General features: G+C 41.0%; 1 protein-coding gene across 3 annotated transcripts in view; it reads left to right on the top strand.

Moving 5' to 3' along the window:
• dmap1 (DNA methyltransferase 1 associated protein 1) overlaps positions 1-20,508 on the top strand; it is a 57,029-nt gene that overhangs the window by 24,695 nt on the left and 11,826 nt on the right. For all 3 annotated transcript variants that reach the window (XM_033028705.1, XM_033028706.1, XM_033028707.1), the window contains exons 8-10: positions 5,915-5,986; positions 14,542-14,614; positions 16,207-16,502. In XM_033028705.1, the coding sequence (XP_032884596.1) occupies positions 5,915-5,986; positions 14,542-14,614; positions 16,207-16,502 (441 nt within the window). The remainder of the gene's footprint in view (positions 1-5,914; positions 5,987-14,541; positions 14,615-16,206; positions 16,503-20,508) is intronic.

Consider the following 20,508-nt stretch of genomic DNA (forward strand, 5'->3'; position numbering starts at 1 on the left):
CGGTGCAGGCTCGAAGGGCCGAATGGCCTACTCCTGCACCTATTTTTCTATGTTTCTATGTCTATGTTTCTAAGGCTGAATTACTGATCTCCAAATCTACCTTGTTGCAGCCCTTGCACCTTTTTCCTTCACTTTCTCTGCAGTTGTCACACTATTCTGCATTCTGTTTCATCTTCTCTTTTGCATTGCCTTGATGTATTCTTGTAAAGTACGATTTGCAGTGGAGTTCTAAGTTTCTACTACACTGCAGATAAATGTATTTTTCTAATATTATTCTAGAAAGGGCGATCTCCATGTTAAAACAGTGGCTCATTGTCCTGGATTCCCCAATCAGCAGAAATAATTTATATCTAATCTTTTGGTTCCTCCCCTTGATCTTGAAACTACGGTGAAATCTCCTATAACATTTTCCGTATTCAGAGTCCAGATTTTATTCCGATAAGTTTATACCACATTACTGCTTTGACCAGTGTAACTCTAAGCAAAGATATCAATAATTGGGCATATTACTCCAGATCTTGTGTAAATACATGACATATCATTTTTACTCTTTTGTATTCTAATCCTCCTGGTAAACTGGTATTCCAATTGAACATTTGATTGTTTTCTGAACCTCCCCATAACATTCATTACTTTCTCAACACTCCCTCGTGGCCATTCATAGGTCACTTGTCAAAGCATGAATGTTGAATGCAATTACTTGCATAGACACCTCATTGTCTGGATTCACAGATACAGTTGTTCACAGAATTATCAGAAATCTATCTTAGTTTCTTATGCCAGAGACATAGTTATTATTAAAACATTGTTTCAGATCAGAATTTCAGGCTCAGGTCTTTGATTCTTTTGATGTAGTTGAAGTGTTTGTTCTGTAGAATGTGATCAACCAGTTTAAAATTCTAATGTTATATTTAATAATAAATCTATTTCAGCATAGCACCGGGCAGTACAGTGATGTAGCAATTTGTGATGCAGCTGCATAGTTCCCACCTTAATATTGGATATTGTCAGTGTGAAGTTTGCAAGTTCTCCCTGTGACTGTGTGGATTCACCCAGGTCCTCAAGTTTCCTCCCAGATTTCACTGATGTACCAGTAAGTTAATTGGCAACTACAGATTGCCCCAAGAGTAGATGGGTGGCTGGTGAATTGAATTGATGAGCATGAGAGAGGACAGTATACTGGAAAATAAGTGGGAGAATAAGGTTGATGTTAGAAGAGTCAGCTTTGACCTAATAGGCCAAACGGCTACTTCTGTGTTGTATGATATTATGCAAAGTATGTTTTTTGAAATTATTTACTAATACTTGGTCATATTACAATATGTGTGCAAAATTTTAATTCTAGGTTATCCAAGAATTGTTATTTGATATGGGTGCTTGAGAACTATCATGATAATCTGATGGTAGACAAAGCTGGAGAAACTCAGCGGGTGAGGCAGCATCTATGGAGAGAAGAAATAGGTGACGTTTCGGGTCGAGACGCTTCTTCATGATAATCTGATGATTCTTCTGTGTGAGCAGAAGATATTAAGATGTTCAATTGCCAGCAAAGTATGGAAGCTATCATCAAGTGGGACGTATTCACCAATAACCTGTTCACTAATGCCTAGTATGAATTCACCAAGATCATTTGGTTTAAGAATTCATCAAATCCTTGGTCCAAACATGGACCAAAAAATTAAATACCACAATTAAAGATGGAATCGGATCTAAACATCAAAGTAGTATTTAATTTAGTGTGCCAAGGATCCATGGTAAGACTAGAGTTAATGGGAATCGAGGAGGTAACACTGCAATGCTTAGGCTCATACCTCATGCAAAGGGCGGCACGGTGACACAGCAGTAGAGTTGCTGCCTTACAGTGCTTGCAGCACCAGATATCTGGGTTTGATCCTGACTATGGGTGCTGTTTGTATGGAGTTTGTACATTCTACCCGTGACCACATGGGTTTTCTCCGAGATCTTCGGTTTCTTCCCAGAAGCTAAAGACGCTGGATTCTTGGAACAACTTGTACTGGAGCCTACCAGGGAGAAGGCAATTCTGGATATAATGTTATGTAATGAACCAGATTTGATAAAGGACCTCGAGGTTAATGAGACATTAGGAGGTAGTGACCATAACATGGTCGGGTTTAATCTACACTTGGAGAGGGAGAAGGGTAGATCGGAGGTGTCAATGTTACAGTTCTTCTTCTTCTGTCGCATGTCTTTTAGACCTGCAGCTCTGTTGAGGCGAGCCAGGCCAATGTGTCATCGTCCAGGTCAATCCAGGTCCTCGTTCACCATTCGGTGGCCGGTGTTTTGGGCAACTGGCGACTATGTGCTCCATTGTCTATGTTGGGTCCCCACACTCGCAGGAGGCGCTGTCCACGAGGCCCCACTTCTTCATCGCTACTCCATAGCGTCCGATGCCTGTCCTCAAGTGGGTGAGGGTTGTCCACTGCTTTCGGGGCAGGTCCTGGCCAGGGACGTCCATGGGGTCATTGATGTACTGGTGTTGCCTAGATGGTTCCGCTGACTTCCACTGGTCTTTCCATCTCGTCTTGACCCAGGCGGCCTTAGAAGCGTCAACCGGTGTTGTGCAGAGCAGCTCTTGGGCGTGCGTGGCAAAGGGGCGCTGTGACTGGAGGCGCACTCGTGGTGGTGTCTCTGTGACGATCTGATGGAGGAGGTGGGATTCACTAGTCTGTGTATTTCGAGAGAGGGCTTCTCGTCTGATGTTGGCTGGGACGATGCCAGCGAGGACGGGCAGTTGGTTTACTGGGGTGGCTCGTAGGCATCCGGAGACAGTCCGCAGGGCGCTGTTGAGGGCAGCATCCAGCTTCTTGGCGTAGAGTGTTACAGTTGAATAAAGGGGACTATGGGGCCATGAGGGAGGAGCTGGCCAAAGTTGACTGGAAAGATACACTAGCAGGGATGACTGGAACAAAAATGGCAGATATTTCTAGGAATAATACAGAAGGTGCAGGATCAATTCATTCCTAGGAGGAAGAAAGATTCCAAGGGGAGAAAGGGGCGACCATGGCTGACAAGGGACGTCAGGGACAGTATAAAAATTAAAGCGAAGAAGTACAACGTAGCAAAGATGAGCGGGAAGCAAGAGGATTCGGTAATGTTTAAAGAACATCAGAAGCTAACCAAAAAGACAATACGGGAAGAAAAGATGAGGTACGAAGGTAAGCTAGCCAAGAATATAAAGCAGGATAGTAAAAGCTTCTTTAGGTATGTGTAGAGGAAAAAATTAGTTAAGACCAAAGTTGGACCCTTGAAGACTGAAAAAGGAGAATTTATTATGGGGAACAAGGAAATGGCAGATGAGTTGAACAGGTACTTTGGATCTGTCTTCACTAAGGAGGACACAAACAATCATCCTGATACAGTAGTGGCCAGAGGATCTGGGGTGACGGAGGAACTGAAGGAAAACCACATTAGGCAGGAAATGGTGTTGGATAGACTGATGGGACTGAAGGCTGATAAATCCCTAGGGCCTCATGGCCTGCATCCCAGGGTACTTAAGGAAGTGGCTCTAGAAATCGTGGATGCATTGGTGATAATTTTCCAATGTTCTATGGACTCTGGATCAGTTCCTGTGGATTGGAGGGTAGCTAATGTTATCCCACTTTTTAAGAAAGGCGGGAGAGAGAAAACAGGGAATTATAGACCAGTTAGCCTGACATCGGTGGTGGGGAACATGCTGGAGTCAATTATAAAAGATGAAATAGCTGAATATTTTTATAGCAGTAACAGGATTGGTCTGAGTCAGCATGGATTTACGAAGGGGAAATCATGCTTGACTAATCTTCTGGAATTTTTTGAAGATGTAACTAGGAAAATGGACAAGGGAGAGCCAGTGGATGTAGTGTACCTGGACTTTCAGAAAGCATTTGATAAGGTCCCACATAGGAGATTAGTGGGCAATGGTGCTTGTCAAAGACCATTTCTATCAAAACCCTGTCTTACCAGCTGTCATTTGCTGAATCTCCCACGATCTTCTGGGATCTGCCATTCACCAGACACATAAACACTGTGGTTACAAGAGAGTGTCAGATGCTTGGTTTACTAATTAAGTGACTTGCTTCTTGATATTCATCTGCATGCTCAAAACAGGAGTACGATGGAATAGTCCTTGTGGCCAGTTCCACTGCTACTCAAGAAGCTCAGTCCCATCTAGAACCAAACAACATGCTTGATTGATACCTTGTAAGTAGCCAAAACATACATTTCACTCTGCACAGTGGCTGCATAGTGCACAACTTTTCTTTTCTTGGCTATTCTGACAGTAACAGAAATCTGAATGCTCCAGCGAAAAAGACCAAGGATAGGAGATGTAGGGTTTCGACCCGAAACGTTGCCTATTTCCTTCGCTCCATAGATGCTGCCTCACCCGCTGAGTTTCACCAGCATTTTTGTCTACCAACATATCTAGGTTCCTTTGTATCACACCATTCTGACATAGATTTAGAAAATAAAAACAAAAGCAGCATCTGTAGGACAAACAGAAGACATGAGTTCTAAAGAAGTCTTCAACTTGAAATATTAATTCTGTTTCTCTTTCCACTGATGCTGCCTGACCTGCTGAGGTTTCTAGCATAAGTGTTATTTCAGATTCCCAGCATCTGCACTTTCTTGTTGCATTGTCATTTGTTAATGGTCATTGGCTGTAAATCCAGCAATTCTCTGCCCAACAGCATTATAGAGTGCTGCTGCAGATCAAGTAGATGGCTCATCAACCACCACCTCAATAAATTCCGCACATCCCAGTGACATCAAATTGCCAAAAAATGTAACATTCAAACTACCCCTCCTGGTATTGCTCTCTGCTTCTGCCATTGATAATGCATACCAGAAGCCACTAGCTTAAGTTGATGTTTTTAAGCATTTAGCCAACAGGACATGCATCAAAGTTATGCATATAAACATTCCTATTTGCCAAAGTAAATTTAAGTAGACTTTAATCAATGTTCCAAATTGGGCAAGACTCATTTGCATACATTTGTCCAATGTTCCTCTAAACCCTTCCTATCCATATATCTGTCCAAATGTATTTTAAAGTCGTTATTGTGTCTGCTTCTAGAGCTTTCGCTGGCAGCTCATTCCAGATACGGACTACCCTCAGATTGAAAATGTTAGCCCTGAGGTCCCTCTTGGAATCCTCTACCCTGGGGAAAAAGACTGAACGCTCACTTTATCTATGCCCTTAAGCCCTCATGATATTGTACACCTCATTCTGAAGGGTCACCACTCGGCCTCCGACATGTCAAAATAAAGAAGTTCCAGCCTACTCAATCTCTCCCTATATCTCAAACCAGCAAGTCTATGTAACATCCTGGTGAATCTCTTCTACACCCTCTGTAATTTAATGACATTCTTCCTATAGTTGGGCAACCCAGAACTCCACACAATACTCCCATGTGTGGTCTGGCCAACATCATGTATAGTGGTATCATGTTGTCCCAACTTCTGCACTCAATCCACTTCCCTATGAAGAAAAAGCAAGCCGAATGCCCACTTCTTTGCACTATCCATCAGACCCGCCACTTTTAAGGAACCAAGCATCTGTATTCCCTGATCTTTCTGTTGTGTAGCACTCTCCAGGAATCTACCATTTACTGTGTAAGTCCTATCCTGGTTTGACATACCAAAGTGGCCTAATTTAAATCTTGTGAACTTGGATATCATTCTTTGCTGTCTACAGTACCACCAATTTTGGTATCATCTGCAAACATACTAACAGCATTAACTAAATTGTCATTGAGACCATTAATGTATATCACAAACTGCAGTGGACCCAGAAACAGCCCCTGTGGCACACCACTGGCCACAGGCCTCCAATCGGAAAAACACCCTCCACAATTATCCTTTGACTCCTACATGGCTCTGTTCTAACATATTCTGCCTATTTTTTGTTTTACAGACTGTACCAGAAACCGCAGGTATCAAATTTCCAGATTTCAAGTCTGCTGGAGTCACATTACGAAGTCAAAGGGTAAGAATTTTAAAACATTTCAATAATGTTTAAAGTAAGGAGACAACTTTATAAGCGTGATAGTGGGAGTGTACCATTTATCATTTTTTATAGTAATTATTTGATTTGAACAGTGGTGCACAACTTTTACGCAGATCAAGTTCGCAATCTGAAATGTGTCTGACCATCAGTCACACAAATGTTGAATACCTGTGCATCTCACCATGACCATTGTGACTGTGTTCAGTCATTGGATTCACACAGGGTTCAGCAGCAGAGCACTGATCTCTTGCAGTTTCCCAGCAGTTATGTTGGAAAATCTGCCCACTGAACCTGTGTCAGGTTAGATCTGACATGAGTTTATTCATGTGAACAGAGGAGAAGTGCTGCAGGGATATGAATAAATGTCAGGTTGTTTACTTTTCTTGAATAATCAACTTAAACGTATTTAAGTGTTTTCTGGTGTTTCCGTTATTTTTAACTTTTTATTAACCTCAAGGTTTAATTTTTAATAATTTATGATTTAATAGTACGATTAATTCTTACGGACAATTTTTGATTAAGCAGTGATTTACAAGCATTCAAAACTAGATATTAAAAGTCTCTTGACAACCAGTAAACCTGTGGGGCCACAGGACCTGGAGCCAGCTTTGAAGGATATGCGGATTACTGAAACGACCTGCAAGTCACATGTTGTGCACTGTAGCTGCTGAGTTTTAAATGAATGGCTTCTGGGTTTTGTTTTGAAATATTGACCTTGCTCCTTAAACCACGTTTAGTTTTCTGGGGATGGTTTTAGCGCTGCTTAAAGTTATTCTAATTAATATGAAAAAAACAAAACAAATTATTATATTTGAAAGAGCCCTATTTTCAATGTTTTCTTGAAAAGGATATATATTAATGCTTTTTAAGTTTTGCGCTAAAGACAAGCTCAGTTTTTGCATGATTAATAAAGTAGTTCGGTTCCTGAAGAAGCCAACGTTACGTGACAATTGGTACAGTTGGGGTAGAGTAAATCCTTAATTTTTGCAAGGATATATTACAGAAAAGGCTGAAAATCCTGAAAACAAAACTAATGTGCTGGTAACTCTGCTGTTGCTTTGATGCTAGCCATGAGCTGCCATAGGTGATGTGTGGATCAGACAAATCATTCGTAGAATTGTCATTATTGCAAGATTGAAGAACACACAGGTTCCAGAGAGTTTTCTTCCCCTTTTCTCACTAGAAAATGTATCATACTACTCTGTAATATGTGAAACAAACAAAATAAATGCATGTTGGGAATAACATCTAATAGCCTGGAAAATCCTCATCTAGGACCATCAAATTCCCAATTATTGAATATTTATTATAAATCCTCTTTTGTGGATGGACACAAAATTGATAAACAGTTTTAATTCAATCTAGGCAGCTTTTGAGAGGAAGTTTAAAAATAATTTTGTTTAGGTTGTGACCAAACCTGTTTGTGACCCAACCTGTTTGAGGGAATGATGCCCACTGAATTTTTCACTAATGAATTCTTATGAGATGACCAATGAACATAATAAATGGAAATATGATTGTCCTGTTCTATTCTCCTAAAAAAATACAGACTGCCAGCACTGATATCTTTAAAGTATAGCATCTAAATCCTTGAAATTAAATAAACTGGGATTATTAAAATGCCGATGCAGATTTACAAAGAAAGACAAAATGCTAGAGGAACTCAACAGGTCATGCAGCATCTCTGGAGAACATGGATAAGCAACATTTCGGATCTGGGCACTTCTTCAGACTATAGTTGGGATGGGGGGGGAGGAGAGCGATGGAAGTTGGAAGAGTGATGGAGGCAGGAGAAAGCCTGGGAAGTGATAGGTTGATATAGGTGAGGGGTTTGATTGCCTGAAGGGTGGGCAAAGGTCGGAGATGGGAAGAAGACAAAACTCTGAAATAAGGAGAGAATGGGCACAAAATGTGGTGTGTGTGTCCCCCAATACTGGCCTTTCTGTCTTGGGCATCCTCCACTGAAAGAGTGAGGCCACCCACAAACTGGAGTAACATCACCTTGTATTCCGCTTGGGTAGTAACACAGTGGTTTGAACGTTGAATTCTTCAATTTTAGGTACCGTATTTCCCCGGCAATGAAGATGCCGGGAAAGATTTTTTACCAAAAAATAAGGCACGAAAATTTACCTGCGTCTTGGAGGCCAAAGGTTAGGTTGTTAGCCAAGAAAGATAGACTTGGCTATCTCTCAATACAGGAACATCAAGAACAATGTTGTAGTACTGAGGGAAAGCCAAGTCTATCCATCGTTGCTGGCAGCTGATGGGAAGCGGCTGTAAAAGGACAGCGCCGCTGGCGGGGGGAGAGTTCCTTTCACAGTGTGTAGGGAGTCTGGCCTGGGTCAGCACGGGCAGGAGCGTTAAAAAGGAGGGGGTCGGGGATCATGCCAGCAACTCACTCACCGCTGCCGCGGCACACCGGGCGCGGAGCCACCACATTATGGCTGGGGAGGGAAGTAGCTCGGGTGGCTGCGAGCGGCCACCGGGACCAAACAGCGGAACCGGCCAGCGCCTTCTGCCGGCCCGCTCACCTCCTGGCAGTTCTCTCCGTCTGAACACGTCTCTCCTGCTGCTCGCCAGCCTCGCTCATGTCAGCCGCTTCCCGCAAATCCTTAAATTCCGACTGCCGCCGGGAGCAGGACATGGCCTCACTTGCTGCGCTGGGTGACACTGCATGGTATTCACTGCCCGGTCCATATCTTTCAACAGCAAAGATCATAGAGCGGAGCGGGTCAGCGGGCGATGGATAACAGGACAGCGGGTGGTGGAGCTCCTGTGTCAGCGCGAGTAACCTCAATTGTTCCCTTGAACTAGTATTGTCATTCAATAAGATCACAACTGATTCAACTTGTCCCGGTGTGCTCCTGTTTTTCCCACCATCTCTCCACCTGCCGTCACTCTCCACCCCCCACCCATTCAGTCATTCAGAATGGAGGAGATCTGGAAGCCTTGGGCAAATTGAATTGTTACTTTCTTTATTTTTGCTTATTTATTATTTTGAACATGCGGATTGTCCCGCCAGCCTTTTCTCAAAATTTCGCAACTCAAAATGGGGGTGCGTCTTCTACGCAGATGCATCTTCATTGCCGGGAAATACAGTAACTTGCCAACAACAACCCTTTCCTCTACCCGTGTCCCTTTCCACCTATATCCCTTCCTCTGGCTGCACATTTTGCGCATCATCCTTCCTTATCTCACAGCCTTTTGCCTTCTTCACATCTCTAGCTTTTGACCACCCAGCTGCCAATCAAACCTTCCCTTACCTGAATCCACAGATCACGATATAGAAGTTGGGAGGTCATGTTGCAGTTGTATGAGACATTGGTGAGAGTGTGGTGTTCAATTCTGGGTACCGTGTTATAGGAAAGATGTCTAGCTGGAAAGGATACAGAGAAGATTTTCGAGGATTTTGCCAGGATTAGATGGTCTGAGCTTTTGGGAGAGGTTGAGTAGGCTGGGAGGTAGTTGAGGCTGGGACTATCCTAATGTTTAAGAAACAGTAGACAGGTACATGGATAGGACAGATTTGGAGGTATATTGGCCAAACACAGGCAGATGGGACTAGTGTAGCTGGCACATGTTGGCTGGTTGGGCAAGTTGAGCTGAAGGGCCTGTTTCCATGCTGTACTCTATCACTCTATGACTTGCCAGGCTTTGTCCTGCCCCAACCCCTCTTCCCGATTCTACCATAAGTAAAATCAGTCTGAAGAACAATCCTGACCCGAAACCTTGCTTAACTATTTTTTCCAGAGAAGCTGCCCGACCCACTGAGTTACTCTAGCACTTTGTGTTATCTTTTATTATTAAAGTCCCAGTTTGGTAGTCAAAAGTTTAGGCCCCAGCCTGCTGCATCTGATATCACTGTTGATATATTATGAAAAGATAGAGCTGTACTATTTATGCAGGTGAAGTTATTGAATTATTGTGCCAGAAGGCATGAAGTCAGAATTTATGTCCATTTTTACAATGTTGAATGCATGTAAATTCAGTAATTTTGAAAGATTGCTTTGATAATCCACCAAAAAAAGATTGTTAAACCATATAAGATAAACTTGCTCCATGCTTCAATAATATGGAAGGCTAATTTATTAGAAGGGTACACACTGTCAACAGCCAAAGTGTACTTTAATTTACTATCATCACTAACATTTCATGATTTATATCACCAATGTAAAACTCATATCTGAAAATGTAACCACCGTCAGTTTATTTATCTTCAAGACTGATGAGCACAGACCAGTCAGTATGCAAAATTTATTTTATCAAAGTGAGGAGTTTATTACTCAAATACATTTAATAATGCATTAGCTCCTGTGGGGGTTAACATGTTGCAGTTTGTTTATCAGGATGACTTTAAAGAAGTGATCATCCAGTTCAAATATAAAACACTCTGCGGAACCATTTGAAAAAGGATTAAATTATTTCTTTAAATTACCGTTTTTTCTACATATTCTTTACTTTTTTTAATCTATTCAATTGTTACTTTTATTATGAATTTCGAAACAATTTTTGATAACCTAATATTTCATGATCATCTGTGAACAATGGGAATGTTGATGTGGGCTACAAAGGTAGAGATTTGTTTGTGATAAGCGGCGCAACAAAATCACTTTTGTCAATGATTAATGAGTAATTACATTGAAACAATAATTGTAGATGAGGTTCATAATCTTGCCCCTGGTATTGGCATAATATTTACTGATCTTGAATATGTTCCAGCAACCAAAGGTGCTAAAAAATGTTTGAATTACACATACATTTTGTTTGAATTACACATTTTAATTGTCGGAGAACTAGTATGGGGTCAGAATTATTACCTTCTCCTGGCCTTCCTGACATCCTCACCCCCCCCATCAACTGGTACTGGTTGGTTGGATGTGGGGGGGGGGAGGGGGGGGGGGACAGGCGGGAGACGGGAGGCGAGGTGAGGGTGGACCACTACTCTTTCCACTTAACGTTTATTCTGCAGCACCGAATTCATATAGCGGAGAGAAAGCAATAATTATTATACTTAGTAACATGAATGGTAGCTCTGCCATTTCAAAAATATATGGAGGAAATATCATTAATGATCATATAAGCTGACTATATGGGTTTACATTTGAGATTCTAATTCCTTCCTATATCCCAAAGAAATTTATTTTGGTAGATTATTCAGTCACTACAGTAAGTTGTTCCGAGTGTACAGGTGAGTGGTAGATTCTGGAGGAAATTGAAGGGAATCTGGGGAAGAATAATTGGGACTTTTTGAGAGCAAGGTTTTAAGATGACAGTTGAGAGCCTTAAAACAGATTTGAGGGATGAAACTTCAACAATAAGAATGGTTGATATTTGGAGCACGTTTTCAATCTGATACAATTACTATGTTTAAGAGAAAGTTAGACTGATACATGGAAATAGACATGGCATAGGAGGATACGATCCTGGTGTGGATAAATAGAATTGCTGTAAAAAGCCATAGAGCATTGGAGATAATGTTAAGTAATTACACTTTAGAAAATCTTAGGCTTTTTCTTGTACTTTGGCTTACTTTTTATTATTAGTCATAGAGTGATACAGCTTGGAAACAGGCCCTTCGGCCCAACTCGCCCACACCGGCCATATTGTCCCAGCTACACTAGTCCCACTTGCATATCCCTCCAAACCTGTCCTATCCATGTACCTGTCTAACTGTTTCTTAAACGATGGGATAGTCCCAGCCTCAACGACCTTCTCTGGCAGCTTGTTCCATACACCCACCATCCTTTGTGTGAAAAACGTAACCCTCGGATTCCTATTAAATCTTTTCCCCTTCACCCTGAACCCATGTCCTCTGGTCCTTGATTCCCCTACTCTGGGCAAAAGACTCAGTGCATCTCCCTGATCTAATCCTCACATGATTTTGTATACCTCTATAAGATCTCCCCTCATCCTCCTGCGCTCCATGGAATAGAGACCAAGCCTACTCAACCTCTCCATATAGTAGCGCACACCCTCTAGTCCTGGCCACATCCTCGTAAATCTTTTCTGATCCCTTTCAAGCTTGACAATATCTTTCCCATAACATGGTGCCCAGAACTGAACACAATATTTTAAATGCGGTCTCACCGATGTCTTATATAACTGCAACATGACCTCCCAACTTCTATACTCAATACTTGATCAAACTTGTTTTTAAACCAACATTTTTGGGACATTTTCAATATTTAGTAATGATGAATTATTTTGTTTGTTGCCTGAACAATCACATATTCATTGTTGCATGAAGGAATCAGTTATACAAGGAAGTTTATTTTTAAATGCTTTGCTTTGTTCTTTGGTTGAATTCAATTATATTTTGATAATGACTTGTAAATGGTATGACACAGAATGAGATTATAATTTCTAACTGTAATAATTGTGGAAGACAGTTCCTTTGATTTGTATAAAACATAGCCATACATCATTTCATAGAATTGATGCAATATTCCTGAACATATTTTGTATAATTAATGTTATTACGCATCTGTACTTTGTGCTTCAGTGATATATTTGGTTACAGAACCTATTCCGCAGGTCCTATTGTGATTCTTATAGCCCAAAGACCCCAAGGCATTGAAATTACTAAATGCTATGAATAAACCAGGTGTAGATTATAATGGGAAAAACATAAATACACACCGTTGGTGTAGCCTGTATTAAGATGTATAATCTCATGATATTACTGTATCATTTGTGAAATTGTATCAATTACTGACTGCCACCAGATTTCTGCTTTTCAAATTAACGTGGGTCAGAATTTAGCTTTGGGGGCTGATGGTGGTTTGCCACATTATCCTTTTGAAGACTTGACTTGGATTCTAATATAAACTTGATTGATAAAAAATAATTGTCATAAACCTAAAATGAGTTTTACTATGGCACAAGCCTTGGTAAAACAAAACATCCCCTAATCATTCATAGATTTGCATTATTAATAATTTTATTTGGAGAGGTCATAAATTAGTTGAATACACGAACATTTATCGTTATTGCTTGCAACCTTTTTTTGTGGTTGAACAGTATGATTAATCTGAGAATTTTGACACTGGCACTTATCCAAATTAAACAGTTCTTTGGTTTATACCTGGGATCAAGAAACCCAAGTCGTGATGTGTAATGAAAAGATTTTATGTGCTCTGTTCCACCAGTGCAGGACTGCAGAGAGATTAACCTCACGCTTGGTTTAGTGCCTCTCCTGAGGCCATCCCAGAGTCAACCAGTGGGCGAGCAAAGCAATGTGGTCTTGGTGAGGAAGCCTTGCTCCACAAATGCCTCTTAACAACAACAAAGCCGGGGAGGACCTATGCTGGCTGTAACCAATTGCATTTGATTTTAATAGTTTATAAATATGAGAAATTTTTAAATCCCTTACAATTGAAGTTAGCAATTAAAACTAGAAAAAGTAAACAATTAAAAAGCCACGTATAATTAAACTAGAATAATTAAACAAAACATCTCGATTTTCCATCCCCTTTGTTTCGTGTTTCTATGTGACAGCATAATGATACTACAGCTTCCTCATTCTACACATTAACAGAAACATACCTGATCTCTTTATTTGGATGCAAGGGTAAAATGAATGAAGGGTTGCATAATTATCAATGATTCAAACATGAAATTTGTATCTCTATTAAAACACCTTTAGCATCAGAAATCTTTTTCTGCCTCCTAATTTATCTTTTTGGCAAGGATTGTACTCAATTGAGTGGAAGTCAGATAAGAGCACTGCATTTACATAACCATGGGCCATCCAAGTTGCTGCAGATTGATCGGTGTATGTATGCAAAGCAATTTACATACAGGTTACAAAGCAGGATACTGATAGAAATGAAAAAGGGACAATTTGACAGTACTCTTGTAGGATTTACTGCAGTTCAATGGCATTCAGAACTCCTGGCGGTAGCCAGTGTAATACAGCCCTCTAAGAAATTTGCTCATACTTCCAGCCTGTTTGAAGAAGTATCCCGACCCGAAACGTCACCTCCTCCTTCTCTCCAGAGATGATGCCTGTCCTGCTGAGTAACTTCAGCATTTTGTATCTTTCGCCAGCCTGTTTTATTCCTATCTCCAGCCTGTTGGTATTAATTAATTTAAAAAAATCTTTGTTATGTGATTTCCAATATGAACTTCAGGTTAAAATGAAGGTGATAATCGTGTGTATATTTGTGAGTTTTACTTGGGTTGAGAAAGTGTTAGACAATGGAACAGTACTCCATTCAGCACAGTGCAGTATTGGAATAGCTGCAGCAAAGGAATATTTTGAATATTAATAGATTTACAATGTTTTGGGGGAAAATCAGTTTGTATTAGTGTAATTATTTGCATCTAATTTTGTTTGAACTTTGTGGTATATTTCCAAAACATAACTAATACATTTATATCTTCATTCCTATATATGTTGATGGTTACGATTGAAAAAAAATAAGTGAAAAAAAATCTAATATTTGTAAATGAGATACTATGAATGTTTAAAAATTGTTGGAACAGTTGTAATAAATGTGTCTGATTGTTAATATCCTGCTTCCTGACTTTAGATGAAACTACCAAGCTCAGTTGGACAGAAAAAAATCAAAGCCATTGAACAGATGCTCACGGAATTGGGAGTTGGTAAGCAAGGAATGGAAATCCTGATTATATTATTGATTACTTTCAAAAGTAAAAAGATGTGTACATTGATTACCTTTATGCTATTTACTTTGAGCAATATATTCAGAGTGAAGTTGCCAAATGTATTTAGTACTAAACTAAGTGGGATCCGTTGGGTCCCATGTTCACACGGGAGGGCTGGTCCCCCAACGTAATATTCCACCAATTCCAATATTGGTGGCCAGTGGGGGGGGGGGGGGCTTTCTGGAGCACTAGTATGGGTGTTGTGGGCCAAAGGGACTGGTTTCCAGAGGGCTAGTATGGACATTGTGGGCCGAATGGATTCTTGGGCTGGCAGCTCAGTCACTCAGGGTTGGTGGGCTGGCAGTTCACTCACGGCTATTCCTTGAAATTCCATTTCAAGCAGAGTGCAGGCCACCAAAGTCAATTTCATAGCATTTCAGGCAGAGTGCAGGCCACCAAATGGCCAAACAACTCATTGCATTGTCATTAAGGGCTAACAAATCATTTATTGCAAGTACATTGCAGACTCACAATTCAGTTGATTCACAGCTTAGAATCACAGTTGTGGACTCTCCCTCGCGATCTTCCAGAGTGACTGACTCGCGTCCAGGCATCCGGGGTTTTATAGTCCACCCCCCCCCCCCCCCTGGAAGGGGCATTACCTTCATTGTGGTGATTGACAGGCGAGAGGACCATTCAGCTGATCTCAAGATTTTTTAAACACTCATAACCTTTTTTTTTTTTTCATCGATCGGAAAAACTCTCAGGGCTGCCTCAGCGGAGGAGGACTCTGAGTAAGATGGCCAAAACCCATAGCGATATTGTGTTGCGTTTTTTCTAAAATCAATATACAGCGCAGACAGGAAGTGGTTAAGATGAGACTTTTAGTTATATAATAGATTTGGGAAAAGGACAATGAAAATAATGTGCAATGAGATTGTCATAGTCTTTTGCTGCTTCAGACTTAACATTAATAAAATCACGTTGAGTTGCAGAAAATAGTGGTAGTATTTCCCTTTTGCTTTTGGAATTTGGGTTAAATCCAGTCAAGATTGATGGACTAAAACTGCCCTTTTGTGTTTAGTTCTATGTATAACCAATTGCAGAACAACTTGAATTCACAAATTCAGCACTCCTTTAACATCACCCCCTACGGTGTCATCATGGATTATGCATTCAAATTTGCTCTATATTATATTGTGCAAAATTTGATTAAAATTGACAACGTTTGATTTTTTTCCTATAGAATAGGAAAACAAATTCTGATAAGTGCCAGTGTTTTATTGTCAGCATTGTGTATAAAGTCATTTTGGACTATCTTGACATGAGGTTATTAGTCAAGCATGAATTGTTTTTTGCAGACTTACACTGGACAATTTCATGGCTCGTATGTCTTTAAGGGCAAACTAGCAATACTTAAACTTGCTGCATCGTAAAATGTTCTACAGATAAATTTTAACCTAAAATAAAATGAATTGTCGTGTACCTGATAGTACCAAGCTCCCATGTTACAACATTATTAATGCGTATTTTACAATGAAAATTTACAAAAAAATGTTTATATTGTTTTGGTTGATCTTGCTTTGCAGATCTAAATCCAATGCCCACAGAAGAGATTGTGCACATGTTCAATGAACTTCGCAGCGATCTGGTGTTACTGTATGAGCTCAAGCAAGCTTATGCCAATTGCGAATATGAGCTTCAGATGCTACGACATCGATACGAGGCACTGGCAAAGGCAGGGACAACCAACTTAGCATCAGGAGAAGGCTTTGGCATAGACGGACAGATAGGAACTGTGGGAACTAGTTCTGAGGAAATTAAGGGAGAAGGAAAAGATCAGTTCATTGATGTTGTTGGAGCTGCACCTCTCACACCAAACTCGGTAAGCACTGATAAAAGGATAATATCTAGCAACTCTTAACTAAATTTACACTGGCTAATAAAATAATGTTATTTGCCAAAGTGGTTAAAATGTATAATTTATGAATTATGCCTCTTTGTATTGAAATATCAAGCTTTCTATACTGTCATTATTTAACCAATTTTTAAGTAAAATCGATATTAAAATGATGGATATCCATTCGGTTTCTATAAAGTTTTCCTTAGTATTATAAATATATGAACATTGTTTTCACTATGTTAATAGATATCACCACTGGAAACCTGTCTATCTGATTGTACTTCCTTACATCAATCATGTACAATTTACAGCACTGTACTCATTCTCAGCAGGGTCTGATCAATGTTTACTAACCATATGTTAGACAGTGCAATAGGGCATTTTGCTATACAACCATAGCTATCGTATGTTATTAATGGATTATGTTAAAAAGAACCTTGCCAATTAATTACTTGGTTCACTAAGTGGGGTGACGCAGCGGTAGAGTTGCTGCCTTTCAGCACTTGCAGCGCCAGAGATCCGGGTTCAATCCTGAATACAGGTGCTGTCTGTACGGAGTCTGTACGTTCTCCCTGTGACCGCGCGGGTTTTCTCAGAGATCTTCGGTTTCCCCCCACACTCCAAAGACCTACAGGCATGTAGGTTAATTAGCTTGGTGAATGTTTAAATTGTCCCTAGTGTGTGTAGGATAATGTTAATGGATGGGGATCGGTGGTCGGTGTGGACTCTGTGGACTAAAGTTTGAGACTTTGGCACATGCATATGTGAATGCCAAAACCTGGAACCAGCTGAAAGATTATTTTCTGGCAGATCTGTTTACCACGTTCTGCTTCCGGGACATTCCGCAGCATTGAAACTACTTCATGTCTTTGACTAAAGGTTGGGTTTTCTCAGCTTTTATTTCAGGCGCCTATATGGCTGCAGTGTGCACACTATTTAGGATCAGGACATTCAGTAAGTTCAGCCGATGAGAATAAATTGTATTAGTTATAAGTACTGTTCTGGTATAGAGTAAATTGTTACGCAACTTAGTGTTGAAGGGTGGCAAGTAACATTTATTATGTTGCCTCGAGAGATTAGTTACACAGTGCCCTCCATAATGTTTGGGACAAAGACATTTATTTATTTGCCTCTGTACTCCACAGTTTGAGATTTGTAATAGAAAAAATCATATGTGGTTAAAGTGCACACTGTATGTCAAAAGCTTCAAGTAGTGATGTGATATACTTTAAGCTGCTGTGCCACAAAGATACTTGTTGCACATCCCCTTTATGTATGCTTAAACAGTTAGGGCAGATTGCATATCTGACTCACTAATATGGTTGATTCGTAATTGCCTGTCTAGATCTGGGGTAATTAGAGAAGGGCTATAAATGCCAACATTGCCAGCAACATCCGCACATGTTATTCCTAACTTTAGAATGTTTGAAGGCTAATTTATTTGAGATGCATTAAAATAGATTAGAGGGTTTAATTGATACTAGACCAACTGGGACCAACTGGGAACCATTGGGTCCCTGTCACACGGGAGGCCTGGTCCCCCCACGCAATATTCCACCACTCACCCACAGCCCCCACGGGAGGCCTGGTCTCCCAATGCAAGCCGTTCCCCAACCCAGCACAATATTCCACCACTCACCCGTTTCCCCCAATGCAACCTGTTCGCCCCAACGCAATATTCCACCACTGACCCATAGCCCCCAACTGCACAGAGGCGGAGGCTGCGGCCTACCTTGCCCTGCCCTGGGTGCTGCTCCTCATCCTCCCCACACTCTTCCTCGCGGGCCCGGTGCCGCTCCTCGGGGCGGGGTCTGTTGGGGGTTGGGCCGGGAGAGGCGGAGGCCTACCTTGCCCTGGGTGCCACTCCTCTTCCTGCGCTGTTCCTCCTCGCGGGCCCGGTGCTGCCCCTCGGGGCAGGGGCAGTCGGGGGGTACGGGCCAAGCAGCGTGGAGCCGGAAGAGGGGGAAGGAGAGGGCTGCGGGCCCGGAGCAGCAGTGAAATCGAAGGGAACATACCCGTGGTGGCGTTGTGTCCCCGTTGTGAAGCGAGGAAAAAAAATGGCGGTCTGAAATTGTGGAAAGGCAGCACTGAGGACCCATGGGGTGTCCTTTTGATGCCAGTCAAGTAAAGACGGGAGGGGTGGGGCAAGTGGGGGCGCTGTTTTTTTTTTTTAAGTTAAAAATGTGAATAGCTTGTAAAATATAACATCAATCTGAATGAAACTTGATGCACCAAACCGCAGGACAATTGTGAGTAAGGTGGTGCAAATATTGTAGCGCTGTCATGTACCATTCTGCCGTAGTTCCGGGATCACCTGCACGCGCACGCACACGCACACACACACGCACGCACACACACACACACACACAATGAGAGTTTTCGTAATATAATATGGAGCAATGCAAGACCCATGCTCATAAAATTTAGAGAAAGTGGTTGAAGAATTAAATGAACATGCATGTTTCCCATATAAAGGGTGGTGCAAATGGGCATTCCATTCAAAATGGAGGATGAGTTGAAGTGGGCAGGACTAGTGTGACCATTTTATAATGACAAGATATTGAGGTACACTGAAAGGCAAATGGGGCAGATTTATAATGATGGAATTTATACTGTGGATCAGGCTCAACTCTGACCCATTCCTGTTCTAGTGATTCTCTTACATAAGAACAGTTTTTTTACAAAACGGATCCAGAAATCTGTCTCACTTTTCTTCTTTATAAGATCTAATGACATAGTTGCTAACTGCAGGAACAGAAGTTTAGAAGTAATTTTTCCGTTCAAGACTAAAAATTGCCTGATTTCAGTTGTATATAAAAAAAGTTGCAATATATTTTTGATTACTGCTGAGAGCTAGTGGATGATTTTACACTATAAAAAATGTTTCCTAAGATGTGAATGGCTAGGAATGTTAGAATGTGGTTATGAAGTGCATGTAAGAGAACCTGAAATCAATTGTTAATTGCTAAGCCGTCACCACAGAGACTCTGGCATAGAAATCCAATCTTGTTGCACATTTTCTTAAGCAGTACCAGTCTGAAATGCTGCATAAAATCAATTGCAAATTGCATTTGGTCAATTGCAGCAAGACATGCTCATATTAAAATATCCCATCAGGTTTTCTGAAGAAGGGTCTCGACCCGAAACGTTGCCTATTCCTACGCTCCATAGATGCTGCCTCACCCGCTGAGTTTCTCCAGCATTTTTGTCTACCATCAGGTTTTCTGGTGCATGTCACCCATATTCACATGAAGCATTGTAGAGTGACATTTTTCATTGTATAAAGCGCATTCAATATCTTTTGAGTATGTGCAACTAAATGCGTGCTGCATTCACTAGTGAAAGTGCTCATGAATGTCGTACATTTACTACTACCATCAGTATGAATGTGAGCAGGACATGATTAGCCAAAAACAGAAACTTGGGAACTTTTGGTCTTCTACAGGAGTAACTTACTCCTTCCACTCATGTTTCCAAATGCTAAAATTTCTTAAAGCTGTTGTGACTGAAATCTGCCACTTTCTGCATTGAAGCTCTACTTGAACCCCTATGCCTCTAGAAGTGGTTAAATGTCATCATGGACTCATTGGTCCTCAGATTATTTCAGTCAGCGGTGACTGACATCTACCATTGTTTCATTTGCAGCACTTTGCTGTATTCATTTATCAATGGGCCATTCTTCTCAAGAGAGCATGTCAACTGAATGGAGAGCAATAGATGCAGTAGGTACATCTGAAGTTCAAATAGAATAAAATAATGCTGAAGACTGTTTATGTAAAGGATAAGTAATTACTCCCTGAACATGCCTATTGTTAATGATCACCACCTGTACTCACCCATGGTCAGTGCTATGCACCTGGTGAAACTTGAATGACTTCCAGCCAAAAATAGCTTTCTCTGCCCGGCACATTCCGCCCATGTGCTGGACAACTTGGAAAACACAGATTTTTTCCAATATCTTTGACAACTAACTCTAGGCTGGACTTCC

The sequence above is a fragment of the Amblyraja radiata genome, chromosome 10, assembly GCF_010909765.2.
Source record: "Amblyraja radiata isolate CabotCenter1 chromosome 10, sAmbRad1.1.pri, whole genome shotgun sequence".
In the NCBI taxonomy this organism is placed as follows: domain Eukaryota; kingdom Metazoa; phylum Chordata; class Chondrichthyes; order Rajiformes; family Rajidae; genus Amblyraja; species Amblyraja radiata.